The sequence below is a fragment of the Callithrix jacchus genome, chromosome 5 (assembly GCF_049354715.1).
Source record: "Callithrix jacchus isolate 240 chromosome 5, calJac240_pri, whole genome shotgun sequence".
In the NCBI taxonomy this organism is placed as follows: Eukaryota; Metazoa; Chordata; class Mammalia; order Primates; family Cebidae; genus Callithrix; species Callithrix jacchus.
The window spans coordinates 67,185,803-67,207,880 of NC_133506.1; the positions used below are offsets into that span (position 1 = coordinate 67,185,803).

The 22,078-nt window shown below is 54.3% G+C and overlaps 2 protein-coding genes and 1 long non-coding RNA gene across 4 annotated transcripts; 1 reads left to right on the forward strand and 2 right to left on the reverse strand.

Moving 5' to 3' along the window:
* The first annotated feature begins 117 nt into the window (after positions 1–117).
* Positions 118–21,956, forward strand: CTNS (cystinosin, lysosomal cystine transporter). 2 transcript variants are annotated; one of them, XM_002747836.6, is made up of 13 exons: positions 118–232; positions 463–681; positions 2,865–2,944; positions 8,902–8,980; positions 10,238–10,322; positions 15,556–15,659; positions 15,771–15,902; positions 16,640–16,739; positions 16,828–16,947; positions 18,074–18,244; positions 20,314–20,431; positions 20,640–20,754; positions 21,022–21,956. In XM_002747836.6, exons 3-13 carry the CDS (start codon positions 2,884–2,886, stop codon positions 21,137–21,139), a joined length of 1,203 nt encoding a protein of 400 aa, XP_002747882.2. In that variant the 5' UTR covers positions 118–232; positions 463–681; positions 2,865–2,883; the 3' UTR covers positions 21,140–21,956. The 2 variants fall into 2 exon arrangements, with proteins under 2 accessions (XP_002747882.2, XP_035155358.2); XM_035299467.3 differs by lacking the exon at positions 20,640–20,754.
* Positions 8,095–11,951, reverse strand: LOC118153675 (uncharacterized). The gene is made up of 2 exons (XR_004743107.3): positions 11,775–11,951; positions 8,095–9,093 (listed from the first exon to the last, which is right to left on the reverse strand). It is a non-coding gene; the product is annotated as an uncharacterized LOC118153675 (long non-coding RNA).
* LOC144582542 (uncharacterized) lies at positions 18,202–19,273 on the reverse strand. The gene is made up of 2 exons (XM_078372516.1): positions 19,143–19,273; positions 18,202–18,712 (listed from the first exon to the last, which is right to left on the reverse strand). Exons 1-2 carry the CDS (start codon positions 19,145–19,147, stop codon positions 18,202–18,204), a joined length of 516 nt encoding a protein of 171 aa, XP_078228642.1. The 5' UTR covers positions 19,148–19,273.
* Positions 21,957–22,078: the final 122 nt, after the last annotated feature.

Consider the following 22,078-nt stretch of genomic DNA (forward strand, 5'->3'; position numbering starts at 1 on the left):
GAACCCCGCCCCGCCTCGACCCAGCCGCGCTCTGCCCGCCTAAGACGCGTGGAAACTACAAATCCCAGAGCGCACCTCGCCGCGATCGGCGAATCAGGTGGCGGAGGTCAAGTGACTGCGGACCCGCCTCTCCAAAGTCCAGCCGGCCCCGGGAACCTGGTACTTTCGGGAGCTGCACCTGGCGAGGCTCCTGAGTCCTGCGAGGTCGGGTCCTCGAGCCTAGGGGGCTCAGGTGAGAGCGGGCGCGGCCTCCCGCGTCTCCCAGGCGGGGCGCAGCAGGTCGACGGGGCAGCCTTCCGCGGTGCAGCGTCCTCTGCCGCGCCGGGCTCCGTTCCCTGCCACCAGTGCTGGCTTCGCGACCCCGGACATGCCCCGGGTGGAAGGGCCCGGGCGGGGGTCGGCGGTGGCCGGGACAGAGGGCTGCCAGGTGGGTGCGGTTCCCAGCCCTTCCCTTCTGCTTAGTCTTGGAGATTGCTTTGGAGACGCTGCGAGGACCTTTGCGGGAGCGCCGGTGGACGCGCGGAGTGCGGGGCTCCGGGGGGCTGAGCAGGGCGAGAGCCAACCCTCCCCTCCGGGTTTTCACGCTGGACGAAGGGAGGACCTGAGCCCTACCTCTTCCAGTACCTGCGAGGAGGATAACCTTGCTTTGTGGGAGCTCGCTCGGCGCCCTGAGCAACAGAGGTAGCCACTTCATTATACCATCATTTCTCAACCTCGCTATTCCTACCCACCCCCTCTCGTAAAATTTAATACCGCTGGTACACCCTGTTTTTGTTTATGTGACCACAAACCATTGTAATAGCTGTTTTGACCACCCCCTCCCCCAACCCCCAGTCAGTTTTTTCCTTTATTTATTTATTTTTTGAGATGGAGTCTCCAGCCTCTGTTTCCCAGGCTGGAGTGCAGTGGCTCCATCTTAGCTCACTGCAACCTCTGCCTCCCGGGTTCAAGTGATTCTGCTACCTCACCCTCTCGAGGAGCTGGGATTACAGGCAGACACCACCATGCCCAGCTAATTTTTGTATTTTTAGTAGCGACAGGGTTTCACATGGTGACCAGGCTGGTCTCAAACTCTTGACCTCAGGTGATCCGCCCGCCTTGGCCTCAAAGTGCTGGGATTATAGGCGTTAGCCATGGTGCCCAACCCACCCCCAGCCAATTTTAGTCTCACTTGACAATGCATGCTTTATATCTCCTCATTTAAGTCCTATGAGGTAGTTACCACCGTCCCTGTTGACCACCACAAGGTTACATAACTAATAAATGCAAACCCAGGTTCAAGAGTGTCTCCAGTGCACACAGCCCTTACCACTATATACCCTCTCCAGAAGCAGGAGACCCAGGGAGTTCCAGGTGGTAGAACAGAGGACAGGACCAACAATTCATCCCTGGCAGAGGGGAGCTGCCACAGGAGACTCCAGCCCCAAGTTGCTCCTGGGAAGGGACTGAATGGCTGTTTCTTGAAACATGTGACATCCAAATGAGGCCGGGGAGATAGTTAGGACTTACATAGGAAGAGCATGCCAGGCAGAGCCTGTTGTCAGGAGATGCTTCATTTCCATCTTGTAGCTTTCACAAGCCACTACTTGTATGTCATTATCAATCGGATTTTTTTTTTAAAGTTGAAACAGAGTTTCAGTCTTGTTGCCCAGGCTGGAGTGTAACGGCACCATCTTGGCTCACTGCAAACTCTGCCTCCCGGGTTTAAGCGATTCTCCTGCCTCAGCCTCCCTAGTAGCTGGGATTACAGGCGCACGCTACCATACCTGGCTAATTTTCATATTTTTAGTAGAGACGGGTTTTCACCATGTTGGCCAGGCTGGTTCGCAGGAGCCCTGGGAAGCTGTCAGGGTGGGAGGACCTGAGCACTGTGTGCCGAGGCAGTGTAGAGACCAAGCTACAGAAATCCATGCTGGTCTGCCTGCTGTTGACCCACGGTTCGCCTGTGTTGTGTGTTGGGGATACAGGAATGCAGCACCCCATCTTCCATGCTAAGCCAAGAAGTTGCTCTAGGCTCATCCCTCCCCACGCCCTCCTCGTGAGGTGACCCCAGCCAATCCTGGAATGGTGACACTTGTCAAATGAAAACATCTCGCTGGGCATGGTGGCTCACATCTGTAACCCTAGCACTTTGGGAGGCTGAGGCGGGCAGATTGCCTGAAGTTGAGAGTTCAAGACCAGCCTGGCCAATATGGAGCAACCCCGTCTGTACTGAAAATACAAAATTAGCCAGGCGTGGTGGCGCATGCCTCTAAACCCAGGTACTCAGGAGGCTGAGGCAGGAGAATGGCTTGAACCCAGGAGGCATAGGTTACAGTGAGCCGAGATGGTGCCACTACACTCCAACCTGGGCAACAAGAACAAAACTCTATCTCAAAAAAGAATTTTTTTTTTTTAAGTCTTAAGGGTCAGTTGGTATCCTCAGCCCTTAGACTCTTATCCCAGGATAGGAAAGGAAATTGATTTTTTTGAGATTGGTAGGTTTACAAGGTCAAATATTTGACCACAATTTTAATAATTTTTGGAGGAAAAGAATCTCAAGCCAGTAAAACTGCATTGTTTCTTTCTGCTAAGTGGCAAAAAGCAGTTGAAGAGGGAAAAATTCAGGTCTGTGTTCACTTCCTCAGGAGGGCACTTTACGCAACCCATTCGGCTGCTCTGAGCCTGTTTCCCGTATATCAAAGAAAGATAAGTCCTCTCTAGGTGTCCTGAGGCTGTGATGCAAAGCCTGTGAGGTCAGGGCAGTGAAGTGGGAGTCCTTTATGAGCTGTCCCTTGCCATGGTTCCAGAGGGTGGATTGTCTACAGGGACCTGAGCTGATTCAGTAGTCATGTGAGCTTCTCTCTTGCTGTTTTTCTTTCTAGTTCTGAGAAATTGGGAAATATGACAAGGAATTGGCTGACTGTTTTTATCCTTTTCCCCCTGAAGCTCATAGAGAAATCTGGTAAGTATAGAAATGGCACGTCAACTTTGTAAAGAGGGAAATGGTGGCTGGAGAAAGGAGTAGTCTGACCTGTTTGTTGCTAAGGATTTAGTAGCGTGCAGACCATGTATCTCTGTCTGCCCTTCGGCCATGTGGCCACTGGGGTGGTGGGGCAGACCCAGGTCTGAAATCCAGGTGTTTCACAAAGAAGCAGATAGTTCCACAAGTAAGTGGCCTTCTGCCCTGGATCTGTGCCTTTACTGTATCAAAGTGAACAAGTGGTTCTCAGAGTCAGACTGCAGAGCCGGACAACCTGAGGTAATGTCTTAAAGAATGGCTGAGGCTGGAGCGATTACACCTGTAATCCCATAGCTTTGGGAGGCCGAGGCAGGAAGATCTGTTGGGGCCAGGAGTTTGAGACCAACCTGGGCAACATAGTGAAACCCCATGTCTACAAAAAAAATTGTAAAAAAAATTAGCTGTGTGTGGTGGCTTGTGCCTATAGTCCTAGCTACTTGGGAGGCTGAGGCAGGAAGATCACCTGAGCTCTGGAGTTCATGGCTACGGTGAGTTATAATCACATCACTGTACTCCTGCCTGGGTAACACAGTGAGACCCTGACTTTAAAAAAAAAAAAAAAAAAAGAATGGCTGCGCCCCTGCCCTGTGGACCTCGAAGAGAGAGTCCTGGGTCCTGGGAAACACCACGGAAGCGGAAGAGGTGGCACAGATCACCTGGGGAGTCTGCCCGGCATCCCCCTGTAAGATGAGAAATCCTTTCCCTTAGAGGGGGCTGAGGAACAGGGTGCAGCAGCCCAGCAGGGCTAGTGGTCACATGGAGCACACTTGGGATGGAGTTTACACGTCCTCGTAGGAGGACTGACCTTCAGCGCTGGCCTGTTTGAGGCCGGTGCCCTTCTAGCAATTCTCCCACTGCCCGAAACATCTCTGGAATTCCTTCCGGAAAGAGCCATGTTTAGCACTTCAAGGGCACTGGGCCCATTAATTTGATCCTTAGCTTGTCTGTTGGGTCAAATACAAAAAATTAGATACATGTTAAATTCACATGTCAAGTGAACCTTGACAGATAGTGCAAATCCTCCCTGGAGCCTAGACCCCGCTGTTATCTGAGGTCTTGAACCTCAAGAAACAGTGGCCACCTCATCATCTCTTCCAGGTTTGTTGAACAGTCAGTGATGTTTGTCGTCACACCTTGCAGATAAGCAATTTCTGGGAAAGGAAGGTCCTTCAGCCCCTGGAGCCCGGTGTTTCTCAATGCAGATGTCAGTGTCAGAACCCCGTCCCCACCCTGCTGGATCAGACTTTGTGACACTGGGGCTGGAGTGTGTCTGTGTCCCCCGGATGTACACACACATACTTTAAAGCCCCATTAGTAATGCTAATACCCTCCCCTAAGAGAAAAACAGAAAATCCAGCTACCACCACCCCAGTTACCCCGAGGGGAAACAGGCCCAGAGAGGGTAGAAGGCTTTCCCAAGTCACATAGCTAGAAAGTAACAAAGCTGGGACCCGCATAGGATCTGTGCTGCATGAGATCACTTTGCCTCCTTTCCTGAATGCCATTAGAAAAGAAGAATGCGCAGGGCACAGTGGCTCATGCTTATAATCCCAGCACTTAGGGAGGCCGAGGTCGGTGGATCTCTTGAGGTCAGGAGTTTGAGACCAGCCTGGCCAACATAGCGAAACCCCATCTCTACTACCAATACAAAATTAGCTGGACATGGTGGTGCGTGCCTGGTGGCTGAGGCAGGAGAATCGCTTGAACCCAGGAGGTGGAGGTTGCAGTAAGCCGAGATCGCACCACTGCACTCCAGCCTGGGCAACAGAGTGAGACTCCATCTCAAAAAAGAAACAAAGTAAGAATCGAAGCCACCATCAAATCAAGTCACAGGAACTGGATTTCCAACCTTCTTCGGCCTTTGCTGTTTCTTTCTTCTCTTTGCTTTGGGGAGTAATGGTTAAGGACCACAGGTGAGATGACTGGCCTTCAGAATTGTCTGTCTCTGACTTCTCTGGCTGGAATCTTGGGGCAGTGCAGCCTCGTGGCAAAAGCTGGGCTTTGGACTAGACAGGCCTAGGTTTGAGTCCTGCCCTCACCATTTTCAAGCTGTGTGGTAAGACTCCTTTCCTCTTAGAATACACAGTTGCCCGAAATCTAAAATAGAAATAATAATGCCTGCTTCTCACTGTTGTACAGTTAGAAAATGGGAGCTAGGAGTGTAGCACAGGGGCTGGTACTGGAGGTGCAGAGTGGGCGAGAGGCCTATAAGAATTAATTTTAAAAACCTAGCCGAGCACGGTGGCTCACACCTGTAATTCCCATACTTTGGGAGGCCAAAGAGGGAGGATCACTTGGGCACAGGAGTGTGACACCAGCCTGAGTGAGACCCCATCTCTACTTAAAAAAAAAAAAAATTTTTTTTTTTTTTGGAGATGGAGTCTGGCACTGTCGCCCAGGCTGAAGTGCAGTATCGTGATCTCAGTTCACTGCAACCACGGCCTCCTGGGTTCAAGTGATTCTTGTGCCTCAGCCTCCCACGTAGCTGGTGTTACAGGTGCGTGCCACCACACCTGGCTAATTTTGTATTTTTAGTAGAGACAGAATTTTATCATGTTGCCTAGGTTGCTCTCAAACTCCTGACCTCAAGTGGTATTCCTGCCTTGGCCTCCCAAAGTGCTGGGATTATAGGCATGAGCCACCACGCCTGGCCCCAAATTTTTTTTTTTAATTAGCTGGGCATGGTGGCGCATGCCTGTGGTCCTAGCTACTTGGGTGGCTGAGGTGGGAGGATCACTTGAGCCTGGGAGGTCGAGGCTGCAGTGAGCCATGACCACTCCAGGTCACCACTGGATTCCAGCCTGGGTAACAGAGCCAGACCCTGTCTCAAAAAAAAAAACCAAACAAACAAAAAAACCAGATTCTCTTTAGGGGGAACTTAGCATGATGTCAAGACTCATTTTGTAATTCTGATACAATGTAAAGATTTCAAGTTTCTGGGGCCAGCTTCCTAACTGCCTCCCACCTTGTAAGAATGCCCTGCAGTTGTGATGATAATAACGGCAACAATTATTTAGCATCTGGGCTGCGGAGAACAGGTTACCAGCATGGCTGCATCTTATCTTCACAGTGACTCTGAGATAGGGCTTGTTATTCTCCCCATTTTACAGATAAGGAAATGGAGGCTCAGAGAGGGTAAGTACCTTACCCATGGTCACACAGCTAGGAAGTGTCAGAGCCAGGATGGAACTGTGTGACTTTGGAGCCCAGTATCTCAGTTACTGAGCACCTCAGTCTTCTGTGGTGCTAAAGAAGGGGGAAATGAACATTCTCTGATCTGGTTCTTGGAGAGTTCACAAACTCTTACTGTATTTTATTTTGTTGTTGAGATGGTCTTGCTCTTTCTCCCAGGCTGGAGTGCAGTGGTATGATCTCAGCTCGCTGCAGCCTCCACCTCCTGGGTTTAAGCGATTCTCCTGCCTCAGCCTCCGGGGTAGCTGGGATTGCAGGCGCCCGCCACCAAGCTTGGCTAATTTTTTGTATTTTTAGTAGAGGGGGTTTTGCCATGTTGGCCAGTCTGGTCTCGAACTCCTGACCTCAGGTGATCCACCTGCCTCAGCCTCCCAAAGTGCTGGGATGACAGGCGTGAGTCACTGCCCACAACCTCCTATTTTATAATGCAAAGATGGTAGGAGCTCTGTGCCCATGTGGATCTTCCGCTCACCTAGACCTCCACTACCTCCAGCACAGCCCTTGGGACCCAGAGGCCTGGCTGGCTGCCTGGCATCCCTTTCAGCATCCCGTCCTGAGCAGTGGCAGGTTCTAGGCTTGCTTATCTGGCACGGTCCTCAGCTCTAGGCAGAACTGAGCTGGCAGTACAGGAAGTCCTGCACCATCCCAGCTATGCAAGCCCTGATGAAAGCCTCGGAATGACCTCAGAGCAGAGAGCCTGAAAAAGAAGGGTAGGGTAGCCAGAGCAGCTACAGGCCCTGAGGCTCCACATAAGGAAGGGCCTGCCTTTTGTTCCTGTAGCAGCTTGGCTTCTGCAAGGGCCGGAGGCCATCCTGTTCTGAGGAGCCCAGCCAGCCAAGAGAGGGCTGGAGATGGTGGCCTGTGGAAGTCTCCACCCAGGGACCTACAGGCTTGGGACACAGCTTGCATCTGCATTCCCGTGTGTTGAGTATGGAGAAGGCAGCTCTCAGAGTCTGAGAGGCTCCCTGTAGCAGAGCCTGGCCTGGAGGGCAAGTTTCAGCCTGTGATCTCAGAGATCGGGTTGCAGAAGAGAAACTACCAAGTAGGAATATTGAGGTGGAGAATCAGAGTTTGAACTGGGTAACTAAGTTTCCTTCTGGGCTGGGCACAGTGGCTCATGCCTGGAATCCCAGCACTTTGGGAGGCAGAGGTGGGCAGATCACCTGAGGTCAGGAGTTTGAGACCAGCCTGGCCAACATGATGAAACCCTGTCTCTACTGAAAATACAAAAATTAGCTGGTATGGTGCCCCATGCCTATAATCGCAGCTACTGGGGAGGCTGAGACAGGAGAATTGCTTGAACCCAGGAGGCAGAGGTTGCAGTGAGCAAAGATCATGCCACTGCACTCCAACCTGGGTGACAGAGCAAGACTATCTTGGAAAAAAAAGTTTCCTTCCAACCCAAGCATGTAAAATTTCAGATCCCAACTCATCTGCCTTTGAGGGGTCTGAGTGCAGGGGTCTGGTTGGGCGACAGCTGCGCCTGCTGACAGCTTCTGCCATGACAAGTATCCTCTTCATCACAGTCATGCACCTGCTTCCCTGCTCAGCCTAGACCATGATCATGACCTCTAGGCTGTGTGTAACTCTGAAGGCAGTCAGGTGGGGGAGGTGAGACGGGCAGGTGTAGTGTAGGGCCTCCAGCACGCCTGGGAGCAGGGGTGGGGACCAGGCTGCCCTAAGAATACTGGAAGCACGAGGAGGCTGACTCACTCCTGCCACCAAGGTGCTCTGGGCTAGTTGGCCTCGAAAAATGATTTTCTTTCTTTTTTTAAGAAAATGTTTTGTAGGGACAGGGTCTCCCAACTCCTGGGCTCCCGTGATCTCTCACCTTGCTCTTCCAAAGTGCTGGTTTTACAAGCGTGAACCACCGTGCCTGGCCCTAGGATGGATTTCTAAGACCCAGACCTGCTTCCCCCTCATCCAGGGGCCGGTTTGTCATCTTTATTCTGAGATAACACCTTAAAGCCGAGGAGAAATCTGAGACTGAAACAGCTATTCACCCTTCCTTTTCCAGCCCCTGCACAGATAGCCTTAGGAAGGGACCAGAGCCAGGGAGCTGGGCGAGTCAGGGAGCCCAGAGGGTTCTTTAGAAACTCATTAGCTGGGCCCCTGTGTGTCTGTTCGTGCAGGAAAGGGGCTGGTCCCGTTCTTCAGGGCCATTTTGACGCCATGAACAGAGGAGGTGCTGCGCTTTCCATCTGAAGAGGTGGTTCAGGGCTGCCTTTTGCATTCCAGATCATGCGTGGATTCCTTTGTGGTGATTTTTGGGCTCCATGTTCTCTAACAATCTCTGAGTAACTCAGCCGAAGACTCTCAGAGCCTGTCCTTGCAGGGAGGGGAGGAGGCCCTGGCATTTGCTCACACTGTAATCCCAATACTTTGGGAGGCCAGAGAGGGATGATCGCTTGGGCACAGGAGTTTGACACCAGCCTGAGCGACATACTGAGACCCCATCTCTACAAAAATCATTTTTTTTTTTGGGACAGAGTCTCACTGTTGCCCAGGCTGGAGTGCCTCTGCCTCTGCCTCTGGCAGCAGGTGGGGAAAGAACCTCACCAGGGCCCGTGTTTGCCAGCCCATCGCAGAATAGGGCTCGTCAGGGAGTCAGTGCTCAGGAGTTCACATGTCGGGGGTTTCGGCCCAGTGTCCTGTCGTGGACCGAGCTCTGACCTGGCGCCTCATGTTATTGATTTTGGTCCTTCCAGAGTCAACTGTCAGCCTCACTGTTCCTCCCGTTGTAAAGCTGGAAAATGGGAGCTCAACCAACGTCAGCATCACCCTGCAGTAAGTTCCCAGGCCTGGCGCTGCGCTCAGCCCTGCTCAGACCCCGCAGCTGGGACAGGGTTGACCCCGGCTCAGTCTGGATAGATTTCAGATGCACTGTTCTTGCCTCTTACCTGTAAGACAAACCATAGAGAAAGGGATAGTGGCAGCCCTGGGCCGCAGGGTGGGATCACAAAGGCTGACCCCACCCTGAATCCTGACTTGCCCTGGGAGGAGAAGGAAGGGGTGCTTCTCCCAGAGACGTGGGTCCTTTCCCTGCATGGGAAGAGTTCTGCGTGACCAGCAGTTGTTGCCAGACTTCAAAGCGATTCTAAGACTAAATATTTGAAGAGATTCCTGAAGGCCAAGGGGTAGGGGGCTGAGCTGCTGGACGGTACTTCTGAGGTTGCTCTGCGAAGCAGAAGTGGCCGCGTCGGGTGACGCCACTCACACTGGGCCTGGCGTGGGAGTCTCTTTGCTGCTTTCTGCTGGCTGGGGCACAAGCATCATGACCTAGGCTGGTCGGCACCAGGAGGCTGCCTCTGCCTTCTCTACTCTTAGCTGCTTTGCCCTGTCCTTGCCTCCCGGCCATGAGGATTTCCTGATGAAGACCTAGAGTCCTGTCCTCTCTCTACACCTCTCCCCCTTCCTCGCCTCTCCTGCCAGGTCTGACCTGAAACCAAAACCCTAGCTGGCCTGCCCTTCCTACCCCTACCTCCTCCTGTCTCTGCACCTCCTCCCTTGCAAATGTCACAAGTCACCCTCTTACCACAACTCTCCAGGTCCCCGAGAGGCCTCTCACTGCCTTCCAAATTAACTCCAAGCTCCTCACCCCAGAGCTGGGGCCCAGGAGGGGCTCCCAGCCTTCTGCAGTCAGATGCCTGTCCCAGCTTTCCAGGCATGCACTGCCCCCTCCCCCTGCCTTGCCTGAGCTCGCTCCTCCTCCAGTCTAACGCTGGCCCTCACACAGGGCCCTGCTCAGAACCCACAACCTCCAGGAAGCCACAGTCCCGGGCCCCCAGAGGCCTCATTTGTCATTACATCCCGTTTGCTTTCTTCTCTTCTCACCCTGCCCTGAAGGGACGGACATCTGGTCTCCTGGTTTACACTGGAAAGCCTACAGAGCAGGATTTCCACCTAGCTACCCCTTGGGTGGAGCACTAGCATTTCCTAAACCCGATTGCATGAGATTGGAAGGCCAGCTGTGAAATCCAGAGGGTTAGCTGAGCTCTCCCTGCCTCCGCTTCTCAGCAGTAATTAGACTCTTGTCCTCCACAGGCCACCATTAAATGCAACCCTGGTGATCACTTTTGAAATCACATTTCGTTCCAAAAATATTACTATCCTTGAGCTCCCCGATGAAGTAAGTAACCAATGTTAACTGATGGGTAGGGAAATGCTAGGTAACAAAACACACATTTTAGTTAAGAGCTGGTGGCAATAGATCTAGGCGGTCCCTGTTCCATCATCCTGGAAATCTATAGTTTCGGCTTCGTTGGTCTTCTTGGGGATGAGGATTGAATGCCATCAGATGGAATTAAGAAGATGATAGTGAGAAACCTGAGGCAGAAACGGTTCTGGAAATGTAAAAGTTCTTCATGATTTTTGGCTGGGTACGGTGACTCATGCCTGCAATCCCAATACTTTGGGAGGTCGAGGCAGGCAGATCACCTGAGGTCAGAAGTTCAAGACAAGCCTGGTCAACATGATGAAACTCCATCCCTACTAAATTAAATACAAAAATTAGCTGGGCATGGTGGTACACACCTGTTATCCCAGCTACTCGGGAGGCTGAGACAGGAGGAATAGTTGAACCCAGGAGGCTGAGATTGCAGTGAGCCCAGATAGCCCCACTGCCTTCTAGCCTGGGCGACAGAGTCAAACTCCATCTCAAAAAAAAAAAAAAAAAAAAGAATAGAAAAGTCCTTATGATTTTCTAAGGCCTGGCTACTCAAAGGGCATTCGAGAACCAGCAGCATTGGGCTTACTTAAAAATCAGCACCTCAGGCCCGTCTCAAACCTACTGACCTAAAGTCCGTAGCCTAGCAAGATCCCCAGATGGTTTGAGTCCACATCAAGGTTTGTGAAGCCCCATTCTGAGACACCACTGGTTGGGTGTTGATTCCAAAACCCCGTGCCAGAGGTCGTGTGGTCTAATAGCGGTAGTTTTACGCATGTATCTGTTTGTGTGTACCCTGCTTCCACCTTACTGAGAGTTTGAGCCAGTTGTTATTCAATTGGATAGAAAGCATCCATAAGGGAGGTGGTAACCAAGGGTTTAAAAACCAAGATGAATGCAAGTCAGTCAGGATGTATAACATCTGGAGAGCTATCGTACAATGTGGCAATACAGTTAATGGTCATGCATCATTGCATACTGAAAATTGCCAAGAGATGAGATCTTAAATGTTCCCACCACAGCTGGGTGCAGTGGCTTGCACTTGTGGTCCTAGCTACTCCTGTTCTCACCACACACACACACAAAGGTAAGTATATGAGATGATGCATATGTTAATTCGCTTGATTTAGTCATTTCACAATGTATGCATCTACCAAAGCATCACCTTGTGTACTGCAAATATACCCACTTTTTATTTGTCAGTTATACCTTAATAGAGCTGGTGGAGGCAGGATGAGGATGCAGGGATGAGATCGATATCCATGAGGCACGTTATGACCACGTGGTGAGGCTCGGGGTGCTTGTAGAGATGGGCTGCAGATCAGCTCTGAGCCCCCCAGCAAGCATACAGGAATGAAACACAATCTGCCTCAAGCATGTGGGAATCTGTGATCTGAAAAATATAGCATCGCTTACCTCAGTGATGTGCATCTGAAGTCCTCAGCTACTTGGGAGGCTGAGGCAGGAGAATCGCTTGAGCCCAGGAGTTCAAGGCTGCAGAGAGCCCTCCAGCCTGGATGATGGAGCAAGAATCTGTCTCTAAAATATGAAAAATAAAAATAAAAAGCTGTATTTTTATACAGCATTGCTGAGAGCAGGGTCTCAGAGCATCCAGCCAAAGGGACCTTGCATGAGAGGGAGGTCTCCTCCCACCATGAACACCTCATTAGACAGCACCGTTCCCTACAGCTCCCCTCTTGCCCAGGGTGTGAGGCTAACATGCAGTGCCGGTGGGTTCTAACAGCGCAGCCCTTTGATAAAATTCAGATTAAATTCAGACTCTGGGAGAAACATGCTGATTGCTTCATTTAGGGCCAGATATCTAAGTCAAAGTCATGTTTTTGTTTTTATGTATTCGTGTTTTTTTGTTTTTTGGAGGTTTTTTTTTTTAGTACAGTGGCATGATCTCGGCTCACTGCAACCTTCGCCTCCTGGATTCAAGCTGTTCTCCTGCCTCAGACTCCCCAGTAGCTGAAATTTTAGGCGCCCTCCATTAGGCCTGGCTCATTTTTGTATTTTCAGTAGAGACAAGGTTTTCCCATGTTGGCCAGGCTGGTCTCAATCTCCTGACCTCAGGTGATCTGCCTGCCTTGGCCTCCCAAAGTGCTGGGATCACAGGTGTGATCCATGTGAGCCACCACACCTGGCGAAAGTATCGTCTTCTGAAGATCAGGTAAGGCAAACATAATATTAAGGAAAGGAAATCTGACACCAAGAAAGCCTGGACCGTAGGAGTTCTTAAACATGAAGCACAAGTAGATCCAGCAAATCCACAGTGTCAGTCAGGGCAGCAGTGACCCTCGGGGCCAGGAGAGGCTGGAGGGAGCGAGGGGGGCTTCTGAGGACTTGGGAATGTTTCATTTCTTCATCTGGGAGCTGGATGCATTCAGGCTGTAGACTTTTCATCAAGCTGTGATGTGTGTACTTTTCTACCTATATGTCATAGTTCAGTTTTTTTTAAAAATCTTTAACAGTAAGAGGCCTGGCACGGTGGCTCACATGTAACCCCAGCACTTTGGGAGGCTAAGACAGGTGGATCATTTGAGGTCAGGAATTCAAGACCAGCCTGCCCAACATGGTAAAACCTCATCTCTGCTAAAAATACAAAAATTAGCCAGGTGGTAGTGGTGCATGCCTGTAATCCCAGCTACTCCGGAGGCTGAGGCAGGAGACCCACTGGCGCCTGGGAGGCAGAGGTTGCAGTGAGCCAAGATCGTGTCATTGCACAGCAGCCTGGGTGATGAGTGAAACTCCATCTTAAAAAGACAATGTCTAGGGTCATCCGTAGCACATAGGAAGCACTCAGTGAAAGGCAGCGATGATCATTTCATTCTGTGTTATATCAGTCAGTCTATTGATTTTCTCCCTGCCTAGTTCCAGAAGGGATTCAGTGGCCACTTAACAGATGTGCAAGCAACACTACAAGGATTATCTGTTAAAAATAAGAAAAAGTGAGTGACAGGAAAATTACAGAGCCAGGAGTGGCACGTATTGTAAAGACGTAGCTTGCAGGACACAGACCATACGTTGGACTCCAGGCTTTGCAGCAGCCGCCATGCCATTTCACTTGTTCTGCTGAAGCCCCTGATTTCTAATGCTAAGAACAAGGAGGCAGTCCTTCAGAGGTCCTCATTAGGAAGCTGCTCCGGTGTGCGGCAGAGCGCCTGTTGTCCCACCTCCTCAGGAGGCTGAGGTGGGAGGATCGCTCAGGCCCAGGAGTTGGAGTGATCAGTGAGCTATGGTTGTACCACTGCACTCCAGCCTGAGCTGCAGAGCAAGACCCTGACTCTTAAGAAGCTGAAGCTGGCTGGTCTGAAGGTAGTGAGTTACCTCCACTGATTGTTGACAGTCAGTTACATATCAAACTCCTTGTTCTACTCTTTCCCCGCTTCTCACTGCTGCACTTGGCTAGTCTTTAAAAAAAAAAAAAGTAGCCACTGCAATCTAATGAGCCAGATCCTCACAGTACCTGCAAGATGGGTGGAGTGTTATCCAGGGAGCACAGGAGCTGGGGACCAGGGAAGACAGTGGGGTTCAGTAAGAATATCATCCTCTTCTCCACCACTCCAGGGGGATTTAAGAGCCTCAGGAAAGGCTGGGTGCAGTGGCTCACACCTGTAACCCAGCACTAAGGGAGGCCAAGGTAGGTGGATCACTTAAGGTCAGGAGTTTGAGACCAGCCTGACCAACATGGTGAAACCCTGTCTCTCTTAAAAATACAAAAATTATCCAGGCGTGGTGGCGCATGCCTGTAATCCCAGCTACTCGGGAGGCTGAGGCAGAAAAACTGCTTGAACCCAGGAGGCAGAGGTTGCGGTGAGCTGAGATCGTGCCACTGCACTCCAGCCTGAGTGACAAAAGTGAAACTCTCCTCAGAAAAAAAAAGTCTCCGGAGGAGTGCTTGGGAGATCGGATGTTGCAGGCAGGCCCCCAGCTGCATTTTCTGGAAGCAGAGCATTTGCTAAATGTTGAAGCAGGGTGAAAACGCCCTCTGTGCCAAGTGTCTCGTCTGTGCCCTGCTTCTGCTTTCTCACTTGGCAGCCAGGCTGGGCACAGGGCAGACGAGCTTTTGTGGACACTGAGGAGCCTCGTGGCAGTGAAGTAGAAGTGATGGTATTGCGTAGCACAGTGGCCCAGCTTGCTGCGTGCCAGGGTCTGTGCTGTCGCCTTTCTGGACATCATGTTATTCATGGAAGCCCTGAAAGGTAGACACTTTTTTTTGTTTTTTTGAAACACAGTTTCACTCTTGTTACCCAGGCTGGAGTGCAATGGCACGATCTCGGCTCACCACAACCTCCACCTCCCGAGTGGCAGGGATTACAGGCATGTGCCACTGTGCCTGGCTAATTTTGTGTTTGTAGTAGAGACAGGGTTTCACCATATTGGTCAGGCTGGTCTCTGAACTCCTGACCTTAGGTGATCCACCTGCCTCAGCCTCCCAAAGTGCTGGGATTACCGGCGTGAGCCACCTCACCCAGCCAAGGTAGACAATTTTGTTAACTCATTTTACAGATGAGCAACCTGAGATCAGAGCTTGAATAACTTGTGGGGGGTAACGTGCTCAGTGAGAGGACAAGAGCCATTCCTCCTTCCCTCAGAGATAAGCCAGAGGAGGGCAGGAGGACAAATCCGCACCTCTGCTCAGAAAGTCACACCCAGGCCAGGCGATGTGGCACACGCAGCACTTTGGGAAGCCGAGGGGGGCAGATCACCTGAGGTCAGGAGTTTGAGACCAGCCTGGCCAACACAGTGGAAGCCCATCTGTACTAAAAATACAAAAATTAGCTGGGCGTGGTGGCACACGCCTGTAATCCCAGCTACTCGGGACTTGGAAGGCTGAGGCAGGAGATGAACCAGAGGTGGAGGTTGCAGTAAGCCAAGATGTCACCATTGCACTCCAGCCTGGGTGACGGAGGAGACAACCCTATCTCACCAAAAAAAAAAAAAGTCTCGGCCAAGTGTGGTGGCTCACACCTGTAATCCCAGGTCTTAGAAAGGCTGAGGCGGGTGGATCACTTGAGCCCAGGAGTTCAAAACCAACCTGGGCAACACTGTGAACAGGGAGTTGGAGGGACAGGAAGGTGGGGCTGTGGGTGATGCATTCCTTCATTCCCTGGTGTGTAGCATGGAGCTAGACGCCAGCAGGGCCCTCTGCAACTCTACACGGCATCGGATTGAAGCTCAGTCTTCCTAACAGGTTGTGGTGCCTCCCAGAGTGACAAATTCCTCTTTTCAAGTGACATCCCAAAATGTTGGACAAGTTACAATTTATCTGCATGGAAATCACTCCAATCAGACCAGGTAGGCTGGCGTGAGCGTGTGCAGGTCTCACATGACAAGAATCGGGCCGTGCTGGGTGTGTGGGGGTTTCCTGCGGAAGCCCAGCTCATCCGGGTCCAAACCCCTTTCCAGCCCGCGGATACGCTTCCTGGTGATCCGCAGCAGCGCCGTCAGCATCATCAACCAGGTGATTGGCTGGATCTACTTTGTGGCCTGGTCCATCTCCTTCTATCCTCAGGTGGTCATGAATTGGAGGCGGAAAAGGTAACCGGCTGGGCCTGTGTGCAGGCTGTCTTGGCACCTTTAGGAGCAGGGCGTTCCAGCAAGGATGGGATGGTGCAGCCTCAGACATCCCCCTCTGCCCTTCCATCTGCTTGCCCTTTCTGGAAAGCTCTCTTGATGGGAAAGCTCAGAGAGCCTGGGAGGGACTCCAGCGCCAGGCATTTCATCTGTTGCCCAGGTCAGCCCCTCCCTGTGAAACAAAACAGGGCTCCCTAGTCTAGTGGACATTGGCCAGGGGAGGGGGAAGTCCTCCCTGCTCTGCTCAGGCCCATCCGGCCCCAGAGGACTGCAGTGACAAGTCCCGTGTACTCAGCCTTGGAGACAAAGTGGTCCCACCTTGACTTGCATCCGTGTGCAGTGAGGACACAAGCTGTCCTGCCATCACCTGGGCCACGTGGGCCTCCTGAGGGGTGGAAGCAGAGAGCCGGGAGGGGGATGCTTTCTTCAGCAGGCCTTCCAACTTCCCTCTGGAGCCAGGACTTGAGGAGCAGAGAGATCTTAGCATGGGAGGAAGGGAGGGAGGAGGGAAGTGGCGCTCAAGAGCAGGGATTGGGTGGCATCCATGGTGGTAGCAGGAGGAACCTAAGGACAGGGCCGTGCATGAAAAGGGCCGAGCCCTCCTTCCCCGTGGCCCGGAAGCCTGTCCCTCCCATTCCCTGCAGTGGCGCCATCCTCACCCTGCCCTGCCATGCCCCTTCCCACCCTCTACCCCTCTGCAGCGTCGTCGGGCTGAGCTTTGACTTCGTGGCCCTGAACCTGACGGGCTTCGTGGCCTACAGTGTGTTCAACATCAGCCTCCTCTGGGTGCCCTACGTCAAGGTATGGCCTCACCTGCCCCACAGCCCTGCCCCTGCGGCATGGCAGCCCAGCGCCCCTCACCACCCAGCTTCCCCCACCCGCTAAACAGGAGCAGTTTCTCCTCAAATACCCCAATGGAGTGAACCCCGTCAACAGCAACGACGTCTTCTTCAGTCTGCATGCCGTTGTCCTCACTCTGATCGTCATCATGCAGTGCTGCCTGTACGAGGTGAGTCCAGGCCTGGCCCCCAAAGGCTGCCCAGCCAACACCCGCCACCCACCTGACCTTTGACACAAGACATGGCAGACCCTAGGAAGAGAAGGGTGTGTGTTCATTCGGCCAGGGCCCATGTGGGCATAGTACACACCCCTCAGAGTCCAAGAGTCTGGGGTAAGGGACTCAGGGAGAAGCAGTGATCAGACTCAGGCCAAGAGCTGCGCGCAGAGGAGCAGACAGCTCATGGAGGAGACAAGGCCCTGAGCCCCACCAGGGAGGAGGGAGGAGAGTGGAGGAAGACACTTGCCAAGCCCTCAAGGATGAGTGAGGTTCCCATGGAGGAGGGACGGGACCAGTGTGAGCTCCTACAGGGGTCCAGTCACGGAGGCGGGGGGCATTTGAGAGGAACCCTGAGCAGGTGGGTGCAGCTGGGCTTCAGGGTGTCAGGAGGGCCCCAAGTGCAGCCAGAGGTTAGCCTGGCTGCTGGAGGCCGTGGGTGTCAGCAGGGCAGGGCTGTGCCAGGGCTGGGTCGGGAGACTGATGCTGGGACAGCTTTGCTTTCACTTCTCAGGGAGTTCACACTGGATGGCCAGCCGGGTGCTGTCTGGTCCCACCTGCGTGAACCTTCCAGTCTTAGCTTTTGGTGTGAAGCGAGAGTGAAGGAATGCTGTGGGGCCGTGTTGAGGAAAAGGCAAGGCTGGGGGACAGATTCCTCAGATCCTTGGGCTGCCTCCGGCTTGGGGAATGAGGCAGTGCCTGGCCGGGAGAGGCACCAGGTCTCAGAGGTCGGAGCCCTTGTCTCCACCACCCTCCTCCCCCGAGTGAGTGGAGGGGTGCCCAGTTCTGTCGGGCGGGAACAAAGCAGACGGGAGCGTGAGAGCCCAGTGGCCTGAGCGGAGACCCCAGCGAGGAGAAGGGGTGATTGGTGTGGGGATGGGACCTTGCCTGGGTGTTGATGCTTTCTGTGACCCAGATGTTCCCCCCATGACCCCAGTGCAGGCTCCCCTCACAGGGGCTGCTTCAAGGCCAGGGTCCAGCCTCTGCCCCCCTCTAAGCCCGACCTATCCAGAGCCAACCCTGCTCAGCCCAGGCGTCCTCTGTGTGAGTCTGCATCTCTGCCCTCTCCTCTTGCCCCTAGCATGGAGGTCAGCGAGTGTCCTGGCCCGCCATCGGCTTCCTGGTGCTGGCGTGGCTCTTTGCATTCCTCACCATGATCGTGACTGTGGTGGGGGTGACCACGTGGCTGCAGTTTCTCTTCTGCTTCTCCTACATCAAGCTCGCGGTCACGCTGGTCAAGTATTTTCCACAGGTACTTCCGGGGTCCAGTTCACATGGCCGGCGTGGGAGGGGCAAGAGGTACACGGTCCGGACCCTGCTCCTGCGCGCCTGCTCCTGCGCGGCCTGCTCCTGCGCCGCCTGCTCCTGCGCGGCCTGCTCCTGCGCCGCCTGCTCCTGCGGGGCCTGCTCCTGCGCGCCTGCTCCTGTGCTTCTGCTCCTGCGCGCCTGCTCTTGTGCTTCTGCTCCTGCGCGGCCTGCTCCTGCGCGCCTGCTCCTGTGCGGCCTGCTCTTGTGCTTCTGCTCCTGCGCTTCTGCTCCTGCGCGCCTGCTCCTGCGCTTCTGCTCCTGCGCGCCTGCTCCTGTGCTTCTGCTTCTGCGCGCCTGCTCTTGTGCTTCTGCTCCTGCGCGCCTGCTCCTACGCGGCCTGCTCTTGTGCTTCTGCTCCTGCGCGCCTGCTCCTGTGCGCCTGCTGTGCTGCCTGCTCCTGTGCGGCCTGCTCCTGCCAGGGCGAGGAGACAGGACGGAAAGCCACAGGGAGTCGGGTAACCCAGCAGGAGCAGGGCATGGGGAAGCCAGCCTGCTGCTCTCCCTCTGGCTGGAGTCACATGAGGTCTTTAGGGGAGGCTCCCGGGACCCCATGCTCCCCTGAGCATCAGACGTCGTGAGGGTGGTTCCCCTTCCCACACCGCATTCTTTCCTGATACTTTTGGCTCTGCCCCCACCACTGCCTCCATTTCTACAGCAAGGGCAGCCCGAGGGGGCCACAGTGGAGACTGGAGAGGTGAGGTGGGAGGGAACCTCCTGTGCAGAGCTCCGCCCCTTCTAGGAGCGCAGCCGTCCTCAGACCCGGGGATTCGGGGCCAGCACAGCTGGGACCGGGTCGGGCTGTAGTTGCGGCACCCAGGGATGTAGAGCCTCATTTAACTCACCCCATTCCCAGAGGGAGGAGCCCCGTTCCGTGTCCCCAGCCCTGGGAGCCTCGTGTTTTCTGCCTTGGGAGGGACAGGGCTCAGAGGGGGAGGCAGGGCTGCACTCAGGGCAAGCAGGACTGAGTTCTGTGGACAAGGAGGCGGCGGCGTTCCGGGCTGGGCAGCCTGCACAGAGGAGGGGGCCAGACAGTGCGGGATAAGGGAGGGGACGGGCTGCTGGAATAGTACTGAGGGTGTTGAAGCCGGGAGGCCGGGGCCAGGTCCCTGGAGCTGAGGAGGGCTTCCGAGGAGGGGACGGTTTGGGGAAGTGGGGCTCAGTCCCTGAGGGTGGGAAGGCTTCGGGCCAAGAAGCTGGGGAGGCAGGTCCCTGAGTTGGAGGCATTTGGAATTGTCCAGGACTGGAGGGGCAGCAGCGGGTACAGAAGAGGGTGAGCCAGTACACAGACGGGGACGCAGTGGAGGCTGACCTGCCTCACCCGGGAGGGAAGGTCGCAGCATTCAGAGGACCCACAGGGCGCTGCTGCGTGGCTAGGGGAAGGAAAGGTGGCAGCACAGGACACACAGGGTGCTGTGGCGTGGGAGGATGTGGGGCACAGGCGGTCAGACTGGGGCGCATCCCCCACAGACCCACCTCCCAGACCCAGGAAGGCCCGCCCGGGCCTGCGGCGGGAGTTAACCCACTCTACAGATGGGGAAACTAAGGCTAGAAGTAGTAGCTCCCCCAAGGCAGCAAGCTCCAGTGATGGAGCTGGGTTTCCAAACCAGCAGTTCGGCTCCCCACTCAGTCCCTAAGCATAGCATGAAATCCAAGCTGAGGGGGGACAGCCTTCACTGGAGGTGAGAAGAATCATAGCTGCTGGGAAACTAGCCTTGTGCCCGGGGATGGGGAGGAGCCGGGAAGGCGGCATCTGGCCTGCCTCCGCTGGAGTTGTGGGGGGCGGGGCGGGGCGGGGGGGCTTTGCTTGCTGTACATGCAAATGCGGCCCCTGCCCCCAGGACCACCCAAACTATTCTTGGCAGAGGCCTGTCATAGCCCAAAGGTCACTGTGTTCCCTGGAGCCATGGCCCGAGTGGGAGGAGTGAGAACCGCTCTTGTTTGGAGGGATAGTCACGAGGTGCAGGAGGCAGTCGCCTCCTCACCGCCCTCCATCTGTCTGTCCATCTGGACCAGGCCTACATGAACTTTCACTACAAAAGCACCGAGGGCTGGAGCATTGGCAACGTGCTGCTGGACTTCACCGGGGGCAGCTTCAGCCTCCTGCAGATGTTTCTGCAGTCCTACAATAACGGTGAGTCAGCCACGGTGCCCCCAGGGCCCTCCGCCAGCCTCCACCCCCGCCTGGGATCCAAGCCCAGCCGCCCCCACGGACAGACCCACTAGGGGCCTTTGTAGCTGGTGGATTTGTGGTTTTCTGGGACTCCCACCTCCCACCACCTGCTCCAGCTGCTTCCAGAGCTGCCAGCCTAACCCCAGCTTCCGTCCCCGGCTGCTCACAGACCAGTGGACGCTGATCTTCGGAGACCCAACCAAGTTTGGACTTGGCCTCTTCTCCATTTTCTTCGACATCATCTTCTTCGTCCAGCATTTCTGTTTGTACAGAAAGAGACCGGGGTACGACCAGCTCAACTAGCACCCAGGGACCCAGTGTACACAGCCCCAGGCCTCGTGCCCGGTGGGGAAGGCCCCACACAGCGAAGGCTGGAGAAGTGGCTGGGTCCTGGCACTCAGGGCCCACTCAGTGCTCGGAAGGAGGGAGCACACTGCTCCTCGGGGCTGAAGGCCTTTCAGCAGCCTGCCCTCACCTGTGCCCACCCCAGGCCTCCCCAGGCAGGCACGCAGCGCCTTCGTCTTGATGCCACCATCTCTCTTTTCTTTAAGGCTCCAGGCAGCGCGCACAGGCTCTGGCAGCTGTCTCAGGCAGGACTGGGCAATGAGCTTGCAGCCGAAGGCCTTGCCCCAAACTATCAGCGTGTCTGGGAGCAGCTTGAAGGGCTGACCTTGCAGCCGGGAGCGCCAAGGGCACTTTGCTGCCACCACTGTGTTCCCACAGACCAAGCAGCCAGGCGCCGACCAGTGGACTCAGAGGTGCTGGTAGAGGGGCTCAGACTTCAGGTTAGGACTCTGGGCTTGGACGTGGGGTTCTTCCTCCGAAGGCCACTTTCCTGATGCACTCTTTCTACATAACTGAGCGCCCATGACTGCAGTTAACAGCTGGCCTTACCCAGAGCATTGCTGAGCCCCGAGGTGTCCACCAGATCGGTTCTGGATTGGACTCACGCCCAGCAGATTAGCATAGTAACTCCCTTCCGAGTTTTTGGAGAGACATTTGAAGTGGCTTACGCTCTTCTGTGCTCTCTCCTACCTCTACCTTCCAGTCAGATGAGCCCCATCCGAGCACACCCAGCTACTCCTTACCCAGCATCTGGAGTACAGGACACACCTCTCTCCCGCTACTGGTCTGTGCCTTAGAGGTCTGTTAGGCCTGCCAAAGAGCGACCAGCTCCCCTGGAGGGAGGCCAGGCCCCTACTTGCTTTCCCCAGACCCCTACCTGAGGCTCACCAATTTCCAGCCTGTTCGGGAGCCTCAGGCAAGTATTTGTACTTGAGACCACCTTGCACAATCCGTATGGCACAACCCTCGTCTCACACCCCCTTCCCTCCACCCGAAGCTGTCATCCTTTCTGTGGTGGAGGGGAGGGTCCCAGGACGTGCCTTGTATATGACTCGAGTTTCAGTCCACTGAGTTTTTTCTACAAGATTAGCACGAGGGGCCTGTATCTTGAATTAAAACCTGACTCCTGTTCCTTTCTGCACACTGAGTGTTTGCTATACAGAAGGCAGGTGTGCTGGCCTTCAGAGCCAAGTGCCCTTGCTCCCCTCACGTAAAGAAGCGCATAAGGTTGTGGAGTTCGCTGACCCGAGGTGGCTGCATGCT

What these genes read in the sequence shown, in the direction of transcription:
- CTNS (XM_002747836.6), top strand. Translation starts at nt 2,884, where the DNA reads ATGACAAGGAATTGGCTGACTGTTTTTATCCTTTTCCCCCTGAAGCTC. An exon ending in TCCTTGAGCTCCCCGATGAA is followed by an intron (nt 10,323 to 15,555) that starts GTAAGTAACCAA and finishes TCTTCCTAACAG; the next exon opens with GTTGTGGTGCCTCCCAGAGT. An exon ending in AATCACTCCAATCAGACCAG is followed by an intron (nt 15,660 to 15,770) that starts GTAGGCTGGCGT and finishes ACCCCTTTCCAG; the next exon opens with CCCGCGGATACGCTTCCTGG.